The 10,635-nt window shown below is 46.4% G+C and overlaps 1 protein-coding gene across 1 annotated transcript; it reads right to left on the reverse strand.

Moving 5' to 3' along the window:
• Nucleotides 1–3,091: 3,091 nt before the first annotated feature.
• LOC310772206 (scavenger receptor cysteine-rich type 1 protein M130-like) lies at nucleotides 3,092–10,482 on the reverse strand (the record flags this gene model as incomplete). Its single annotated transcript, XM_083664638.1, has 3 exons — nucleotides 3,092–3,421; nucleotides 9,929–10,231; nucleotides 10,327–10,482. Coding segments are annotated over 3 exons (789 nt in total), but the record flags the coding sequence as incomplete, so codon positions are not given.
• Between the last annotated feature and the right edge of the window lie 153 nt (nucleotides 10,483–10,635).

Raw genomic sequence — 10,635 nt, forward strand, 5'->3', positions numbered from 1 at the left:
AGAGAAGGAGAGGTGGGAGGGTGCAGGAAGTGGTAGGGGTTCGGGAAAATAGGGGAGAAGAGGAGAAGGAGCAGTGAGAAAATAGGGGAGAAGAGGAGAAGGAGCAGAGGGGGGGAGAAGGAGGAGAGAGCAGGAGAAGGGAGGGGGGGGGTGGGATGTGGGGGAGGAAAGAGCATGGAAAGAGAGGAGGCGGGGGGGGGGAGTGGGAAGTGTGGGAGAGGGGGGAATAGGAAGGGGGAAGAAGGGAAAGGAGCGGGGGAAAGAGAAAGAGAGGGGGGGGGGAAGATCAGACAACTGACTACTCTAAGCATTAACCAGAGCTAACTGGGACATAGTATCTAGCTAATCTACAGCCTAATCTGGCCTATCCTACTCTGCTCTAGTCTGATCTTTGCCTGAACACTATAACAGGGCAGCCTTAGGCTGTAGCTAATCTATCGCCTACCTAAACTGTTCTAAACCAACCGGCAGCCCCCGACCAGTGATGAAGAGCACCGATGCCCCCCGCCCCGCCCCGCCCCCCCCCCCCCCCCCCCCCCCACATAAGGCGTGGGAGAGAAGGCCGGGCCGGGACACAGCGGCGTCCCCACACCCCCAGTGAACGCAAGAAAACCTTTCCACCATATGGATTGCCTCAGTGACTTGGAACCTTGTGAGGTCGTTGTGCTACAGGGGCCCAGCAATGGTCGCCCGGGTAAACCCACCCCCCACGCGACCCGCTCCCAGACCCGCCCCCAGCTAGTGACTGGGAACTGAGAGAGCAGGCCACGCGGGGGGCGGGCCCACCCAGGCAGTGGACCCAGCAATGGACCCCCATCCGGGGACTCCCCTCCGAGACAGGCCGAGAGATGCCGGGCTAAACCATGTACAGAGTTTTCCGGTAATGAAACTCTGTAAATGGTTTATTATGGAAATAAAATTTACAAAAGAACAGAAAATTGAAAATGTAAAAAAAAAAGAGTCCAACAGAAGGGATATAAAAATGTAGTTTTTAAATTATCCTAAATTTTAGGCTGTATGGTCAGGCTGTATTAGCTGGGTGTGGGGCTGCTGCACCTGTATAAAAGAGCATACGTGCCACAGGTAAGGTGACGTGGCACACGGAAGAAGTGTGACGCAGTGGTGACGTCAAAATATAGAAAATCATATAGTAGAAGCATGTGATCAACAAGAGCATAGAGAAGACATACTTAGAAAAGTAACAAGGAAAAGAGAAAAAAGCCTATTAGGCTACTAGGGACAGGCATGATATGTACAGTGTAGCATGAGTGGATACACAATACAACACTTTATAGAAAACACGTTAAGTCAAACTCCTCATTGAGTCAGTGTGGAGCGACTGTGTTGAGCGTGTGTATCCAGAGCGCTTCACGCTGCAGGAGCGCTCTGTCTGTGTGCAGCAGCCCACACCCAGCTAATACAGCCTGACGAAGACCAGCGAGCTTGAAACGCGTTGTGTTTTGTTGCCGGTGATTTTGTTTGAAGATGTACATTATTAGTAAACTTTTCCAATACACTTGTACATTACTTCTTAATTAAAACATGATCCTAATATCCAAGAAGCTCCTTTTTCTATTTTGTTTGCTCTAAAACCCTTAAAATCACGAAGTGAAGGTCACTTTAACATCTCAATTCAGTTTGTACAGAGCAGGATGTCTTCATTCACTGTTCATACTTTAACCTATGAAAAGTAGCCTAATGCAGTATAAGTTTGTATCAAACCCATGGACTGTATGAAGGTTCAGTAATCAACAGGGGGCGATATAGGCATTACTGTAGGTGCCTGGAACAATCTACCACTACTAATAAGGGAATGTCCCAATTATCCCACCTTTATTAAGATCCAGCTCAAACAATGGCTCAAGGCAGATCAGAACTGCGACCACTTCTAAGTGTTTTTATTGTATTTTCTACATTGTATTATTACAGGTATGTAATGTGTTTTAATTGACTGTATTTGCATTGTTCTACCTCTTTGATTGTGTGACTGTTTGCACTTTTCTCTCTGTCATCTGTACAGGGACTACGGATGGAAATGAGCATCGTTGCTAAATCCTGCATGTTTACATCTTGTCTGTAAGATGTACATTATCCCTATCAAATAAATAAAAATAAATAAACTGGTGGCCAGTAAGGGTGTGTTTGGTGGCATAAATGTTTGCCCTTCACACCAGAGACCAGAGTTTGATTCACAGCCTGAACACACCATATGCAGAAGCCACGCTGAAGCAACGCAGCAGAGGCACTTTCATTTCGGCGTCCTTGTTAACAGGCGAGACCGATCACACCAGCTACGCTGCACGCCACGTCACGGTGAAGCTACGCTGAAGATACGCTGCACGCGTGCTGCAGTGATAGTTTCAGCTTCTGTTCTATTCTTCATGCGTGCAGCGTGCTGCACCCAAGAAGCCAGGCATGAAGTCAATGCAAGCTGTGAGTGGAGGTAAGGCAGCACCAGACGTGATCAAAACACAGTGCTTCTGGTGTGAATGGCAAGGCTCCTGCTCGAAGCGTCCGTGAAGCACTGCTTCAGCGCTGCTTCTGAGATGTCTATGTCCGGGGAGCCCCAGGCAAGGGAGTTCCAGGGGAACCCCAGCAAAAAGGGGAATCATTTGTTTTGACTATAATTCCATCCAGTAAGACAGTGACAGAATGTAGGACTGTTTTGGTCATGAGTTTCATACTCTTTCTGTAATCAAACATCTAAAAGCAAAAATCCTATCAGATGGGGGACCCTGGGACAACATCTTATCAGATGGGGGACCCTGGGACAACATCTTATCAGATGGGGGACCCTGGGACAAAATCTTATCAAGTGGGGGGCCATGGTCTAATATGTGCCAGTTTTGGGGTCCTTGGCATGAAAAAGTGCGAGAACCACTGGCTTGGAGAATAGGGTAATCTGATCCACTCTAAAGATTATATAGATGCTGTTGGACAAAAGCCACAAATCTACAGAAAATCAGTTTTCAGGAATAAAGTAAAGCTGCTGATTCTCTCATTAACTCTCATGACTTGTTGAAATGATCAAATGGATTAACACTGTCACATATTCCTGTTGGATTCAGCTTCAGATGATGCTTCAGGTTACCTAAAACAGTGAGAGAGAGGGGCTGGCTCTCAGAGGAGAAGTTATAAGAGAAAACATAGCCGTGATAAACACAGCTGTAGATCCCTTGGTGGGCGTGGCCTGCAGCAGGAAACAGGAAGTGGGCAGAGTGATTGACAGCTGGCTGGGTGTGGCTGGGTGCTGTGTTGGAGGCGGTGGAGATGAGGTGGAAGAAGCCTCCTGGGTACTGTGGCTGGATGGAGCAGCTGATGGTGAAGCTGGAGCCCCTGAAGACCTGAAGCCCTTGCTGCTGGGCCTCAAAGACCCCATCCATGGAGGGAGAGAGGGAGATGACTGGCTGAACCAGGAAATCTGTAAACAGAGAGGGAGATGATTGGCTGAACCGGCAGATCTGTAAACAGAGTGGGAGGTGATTGGCTGAACCAGATCTGTAAACAGAGATGGAGATGATTGGCTGAAACAGTAGATCTGTAAACAGAGAGGGAGATGATTGGCTGAAACAGTAGATCTGTAAACAGAGAGGGAGATGATTGGCTGAAACAGCAGCTCTGTAAACAGAGATGGAGATGATTGGCTGAAACAGCAGATCTGTAAACAGAGTGGGAGATGATTGGCTGAAACAGCAGATCTGTAAACAGAGAGGGAGACGATTGGCTGAAACAGCAGATCTGTAAACAGAGTGGGAGATGATTGGCTGAAACAGCAGATCTGTAAACAGAGAGGGAGATGATTGGCTGAAACAGCAGATCTGTAAACAGAGAGGGAGATGATTGGCTGAACCAGCAGCAGATGGTTGCACCAGCTGTGCGTAAGTTTAAACATAACCTAGTTAGTTAAACTCTCACTAAGTCAGAGTTTACGGACTACTAAAAATATATTGGTTGCACCAAGTGAAATAGTTGGGAACTTAGGCATAAGTTATAACTTAAATCTTACACCTACCAATTAGTAGTGTAAAGTCCTCCGTAAAATAGCAGTTGGCACAGATTGCAACTTGGCACCATGGTGCATCGTTGTTTTGCGTCCGCAGCGCGCTCTCCGTGATAAATTACACCATTTGACATTTTGTTTTCCACAAGTGGCGTCACTACATTAAAAGAACAGCAATTAAAGGCCCATTCCGTTGGTTCTGGCGAGAAATAAATGTGCACAAAGTGTTTATTATTGGCACTGAGCGAATGCGCCTTGACGTAACTTAAAAATGGCGACCAGGGGCGTTTCTCTCAGACCAGCCGTTCAGAAGATACATGGAAAAACCACAGTTTCGAAGGGGTTAGCATTTCCCACCACAGCTAGAGGATGTGACGTCTGCGCGCGTTCATGAGCTTGCGTACTTGTCTTAGACGGCTAACAGGAAATGGCTAAAGTAGCTTTTAACGTTACGGTCGTCGCTAGCTGCTAGCAAAAGGAAACAACACAGACTCCAGAAAAGGTCCACACTAAATAAATAAATAAATATTTATCTAATGAAGCCCCTCTGGCCAGACAGCAGCAATGTGACCGACATCGGGGGGAAACTAGAGTCATGACTGTGTTTTCGGTTCATGAAGGAAACTTGCTGCTTGTAGCTACTGTAATGTGGTTTTGACCAGATAACGTTAGCTGCTTGCTAATGGATTTTCAAGATTCAAGATTTTTACTGTCACTCCGTAGTACAAGTATCTGACCACCTGGTCAGAAACTCTGCTAACATTACCGTCTTGTGTGAAGTAATGCAACCCTAACGTTACTACCGTTATGCTTATGGTCATGGAACATTATTGTTTGACTGCAGTTAGCTGCGGTGGTGAGTCTGCCTATTAGAACCATAACGTTAGCTTGATGCTATACGCGGCTAACTAATAGATTTAGCTATATTTATAGAAATTACCACCAGCCCCACTAATAACGTTACTGTCTTGTGTTGATAATGAATCTAACAGTCGGAAATATGCCTAACGTTAGCCTACTGTCTGTTATGCTTACGGTACATTGTTTGACTGTTCAGTTTGGCCAACTCCAGGCATTACACGGTACCGTACATACAGGGGGAGCAGGCTATTTCCTGGCTTGTGCTAACATGAGTATCGACTTCCCCGCAGCCAACGCAAGCCAAAACACGACCAAACATGCCACAATAACGTCCCCTAATTCATCCAGAATCCTTCCTGGGCATCTCGAGGCTGATCTGACCGATAAATTGTCCAGGTTGCCGTTTTCAAGTGACTTTTATGAGTTAACGTTACAAAGCAACCAACAGCTCTGCTGTTGCCAGGCAACTGCTTGTGCGCATGCGAGTATGGTGCCCGCGCGTCAGCTCGTTCACACGCTGCCTGCAGTTACACTAACGGCCACCGGCGTCAGTAATAGTGAGTATTGACGGATTGGGCCTTTAAGTAGCGAGTAGCGAGCCAGGATAATGGTGAATTCGAATTACAATCATGACGATGAAGCTAATAAATGTTAACAGTCTAATGAACGTTCCTCTAATGTCCTCATTTGGTTCATGTTAATGAAATATGAATGCACTAATTTGCAGCCCGACTGTTTATATTCTGCTTAATTAATTGTTATTTGGGTGGTATTGATGCGCCGCCCCTAAACTAGCCAAATACCCGCATGTGTGTCTGAAAGAATATAGCCACTTCTTAATATGCAGTGGAATCCGTATTATAACCTGCACCTAGCCGGTTGGCCTGCATGTTAAACAACAATTAGCCGGCCTACGCGCACTCCCGCGACTCCGTATCTTATCTACCTCGACCGCCGGTATAAGATCCGCTTCCACGCAATCATGGCTCATGTTTAACAGCTGGCAGGTCATTATCCGCATATCCGTAGTGGGCAGGTGTGGCTCTTCGTGACTCACTTCACGTTCGCTAGTTTATTAATTAATGAATCGTTCGGGCAATCGCTTATATCAACGAGCAAACTCACGGTTTCCTCAAGTGTTGCAAAAACGGCTTGAATTGTTAACACATTGAATGCCAGCCATGTTTTCATTCCTGTAGGTAAGTTGTGCCAGGGGTGTTTTTGACGATTCTGGCTCATTTTAGCAACAGCCGAGGATTCTTTTCTGTTAAGAATTCATGAACACCAATCATCTAAAAATAACTAATAGAATGTGTGCTTTCTCTGTCTAAAAGAGTTAGTTTGCAGAGTTAGTAGTTATGTAGATATTAGCCGTTGAGTACAGCATGGTTTCAGCGTCTGGAAATTTATTCAGAGATAAATGGCTTTTTGTGAAACAGTCACTTTAACCATTCATTTTTGGCATCAGTAAGACCGTCAGACATTCTAAACAATAGTTTTGAACAGTAATTTCCTCCATAACAACAGGAAACACCCCTCTCATTCAAACTCCCTCCTCCCTCCTCCCTCCTCCCTCCTCCCTCCTCCCTCCTCCCTCCGCTGTACAGCGGGCGTGTCAGAAGCGCTTTTGCTGCTGCCTGCCTGTGTGCCTGCCTGCCTGCTTGCGTGCGTGCGGACGCTCCTTGTGCGAGTCAAGATGGGCCGGGGAATGCGTGGGCGATGGGCAGATGTTGATTATGGCCTTTCTGAGGTGTTTCAAAGTGTGTTTCACCTATGATCTATTTTGCAAATCGCTCTCCGCTCTCTGTGTGCTGCTGCCGGTGCGCGGCCGCTCTCAGGCAAGACAAGTCTTGAGTGGATTACTGTAAAATCGCCACGGCATTTCCTTGAACGGCTTGGTCCCGCGGCAGTTTTTTCTTTGATTTCGGTCGTCTGGGGGAGCACTGTCAACACTTAGTGGGTCGGTAAAATAGATTATACACATTATCTTGCTCCAATAGTGATCTCGAAGATGTAAAAGTTGTTGATTGATGTTCCACCGTCAAAAAAAAAAAAATGTTTATGTAAGACGAGTAAACTCGGCTCTGGCACTTAAGCGTTGGATTATGTAAGACGAATTATTTCGGCTATGGCACTTAAGGTGTTAAGTGGGGGCTAGAATGACTGTGCTTTCCGAGGTGAGGGCTGGCTTGACTGCAGTTGCAGGCAGCCAGGTCCATCCAGTGCATCAGGAGGGACGCTGCTGCGCTGCTTGCTTGCTCCCATGTCAGAAAAAGCCTAACGTTTGTGGGAGATTCAAGTTGTCGCACTTAACGCTACGTTGTTATTTCATCAAGGCAATGTCCAGAAGATATGGGTTCATGAGTTTCTGCAAATGCAGATACATAGGCTACAGTAGGAGCATGCATGCATGTTGTCTGTCTCAATAACGAAAGCATCCTTTACCGAGAACGACGTGCCGACCAATTAAATATTCTTGCTGCGAAATCGGCCTCTTAATGACAACACTGGAATAAATAAGATCGACTACGACTATAGAGGCTATAAAGAATGGACTATAGAGAAATAAATGGATTCAAAACGTTTATTTAGGAAACATAGGCTATCAAACTTTTGTGGGGAGAAATACATTTAAAACTAGTCAGATATGACTAGTTGCCACTTGTAAAATAAATCACCCACAGTGATTGACGACGGTGCGACCACTATTTTGACTGCCTCATAGCTACAGCCGTTTCCTATCACCTTTTTCTTGTGTTTGATACATGCTACCGCACCGGCTCATATCCAGTTGTTTCTTAACAAAGACCCCTCATGTTTAGAAAGGCAAAACCTGAAAATATCCTGTTCTCTGTAGCCTGACATGATCCAGAGTCCATATTTAAAAGGCACTTGTGAAATCAAGTCAGTGAGTTTTCATACCACTTAATTTGGCAATGCTATTAAACATCAATCATTTCACCGTGCTTTTCACTGATTGGTCACAGATAGTGTACACGTCATTTTCTGCGACACTATTTTTGGCTAGTGTGAGGTTTAAGGACTACTAGTTAAGATGTACCTTACGTCTCCGTGGTGCAACTAAACAAAGACACAACTTTAGTGTCAAACTAACTAGTTTGAACGTAGCAGTTAGTGTGGAGCTTACACCCTTTCAGCTGCTGCAACAGGCTGCAGATCTGTAAACAGAGAGGGAGATGATGAGCCACACCCAGCCAGCTGTCAATCACTCTGCCCACTCAAAAGTGAAGAAATACCGTGTCGTGGTTGTATGTCTCCACCAACAAGTGAGCAGTCTACATCCATGTCTGTCCAGACTCATACAAGCACAAATACCTTGAAGCACAGTTAGCCTGGGTACAGCACAGTGGTGTGGTCATTCAGCCTTATGGCACTTTAGGCAGTTTGGGAGTACCTCAACAACATGGAGAATCGTTTTCAACATGGAAAATGGTCCTACCACAAAATCACCCACTTCCCCCCAACCACTCCCCCTACCCACCCCTCAAACCCCGACTCTCTATCCCTAGCCACGCCCCATTTCCCCTAGCCCCGCCCCTTACTGATCACGACCCCTCTCATCACCCACATCCCCCAGACATTCCCCCAACTCACCCCTCAAATCCAACTCTCTACGACCTTCGTATCCTGAGCTACAGCTCCTTTTCCGTAGCCCCGCCCCCTATATTGACCTTCACAGCCCCTCCCACCACCCACCTCCTCCTAGCCACCCCTCAAACCCTGACCCACTACAACCTTCCAATACCTAGCTATGGCCCATTTTCCCTAGCTCCGCCCCTTCCTCTCACCACACCCCCACTGACCACCCACACCACCTACCCACTCCCACTACCAAGCCCTCGAATCCCGACTCTCTAAGATTTTCCTATCCCTAGTTATGGCCCCTTTTACCTAGCCCCGCCCCCTTCCTTGATGGAACAGATGGACAACAGTGACCTTGAACTTTGACCTTTGTCCACCATAATCTAGTTCATCCTTGAGTCCAGGTGGATGTTTCAGCCAACTTTGAAGAAATTCCCTCAAGGGGTTCCTGAGAGATCACGTTAACGAGCATGAAACGGGCGGTCGTTAGGTCACAGTGACCTTGAACCTTGACCTTTGACCACCAACAAAAACAGCAGACAAATCCCTTGTATGTAATATTTGCATATTGTGGCAATAAAAGTGATTGTGATTGGATATGATAGGCCTATAGCAGCAGAGCTATACCCTATGTGAAAATGTGTTCTTAAAATGTACCTTTACACTACAAAGAAAGGGGGACATTTGAGGTGTTATTTAAAGGTTATTATGCATTGATTTAGTTTGTCTGTCCCTGATCTACTGTGATGCTTTGACAACATGCATTTATTTACTGTCGTGATAATTAGACATATTTGGAATTAAATTGAGACAGACAGACAGACAGAAAGAGAGAAAGAGAGAAAGACAGACAGGCAGACAGACAGACAGAGAGAAAGACAGACAGGCAGCGAGACAGACAGACAGGCAGGCAGACAGGCAGAGAGACAGACAGGCAGACAGACAGACAGGCAGGCAGACAGACAGACAGACAGACAGACATGCAGACAGACAGATAGACAGGTAGGTAGTGATCTAGATGTAGTTATTTGTTGAAAGGATAACACCAGAATATGATTTTTCTGTCTCCATTATCTGTGATGAAAAGTCTAAATCCTCTGATGTGTTTCCACAGTCAGAAGCTGCTACTGTCTGTTCTACTGCAGCTTTGAACTCAGAGACTCTCATTGTTTTCCAAAAGAACCAACATTAAAAAGCTCAGAGACAAACTGCTGCCTTGACTCATGTAATACATCATCATGTTGACAGTTAGCAGCAGCTGCCTTGCTGAAGGGCACCACAGTGAAAAGAGGGGATTTGAACCAGTGAGCTTCCTGCAACAAGACCACTTCTCTTCCTTTAGGAGGACATTGTCCTGGATAAGTTGACAGTTCAGTCTAATGTAAACCACTGACTGTCACTGTGACAGAGGAAGCAAGAGACTGGAAACATTACTGTCATAGTTGATGTTATTGATGGTTTTACCTGAGCAGGTGATCTGCAGGCTGTCAGAGGAAGAGTCAGACTGTGTGTGTAAACACTCCCTCAGTGTAGAGCCAGACTGAAGACAGTAAGATCTGATCCTCCATACAGATCTATATGAGGAAGTCTTTCTCCTTTCTGTGTAAACAGCAGGGCCACAGTCCAGCTCTCTGCACACTACAGCTGCTGACTTCACGGTCAAGTCAGAGAACCAGTGATCCACTGGTTTCCAGTCTCCATGTTGTCTCATCTCCAGTTCACCAGCACAGCTGCTGGCTCCTCCCACCAACCTGACATAATCAGGCTCTGAACAGAGACAAGAGAGTCATTAGTAAAAGAAGTAAAGTCAATTTGATTAGAACAGAAATGAAGCTAAATCCAAGCTGCAGCTCCTCTCCTACCTGAACAGGTGAGTCCAACAACTTTGCCAGGTGAGCAGGTGTTTCTAGCTGAACCTGAGCTTCCACAGTCCAGGAGAACAGACTCACTGCCTTCACACTGGAACTCTTTGCTCCACACTGGAGCCTCCACTTCTCCATAGAGCGCCCCCTGGAGGACTGAAGGAGCCCCACAGCCAAACTCCCTACAGACCACCTCTGCACCCTGCTGGTCAAAGTCAGCTTCACACACTGAGGACCACGACTGCATAGACTTCACCTCCAGTCTGCCTGAGCACAGACCAGTCCCATTCAGCAGCCTCACAGAATCTG

This window comes from Poromitra crassiceps (assembly GCF_964638095.1).
Source record: "Poromitra crassiceps genome assembly, contig: HAP1_SCAFFOLD_2313, whole genome shotgun sequence".
NCBI lineage: Eukaryota > Metazoa > Chordata > Actinopteri > Beryciformes > Melamphaidae > Poromitra > Poromitra crassiceps.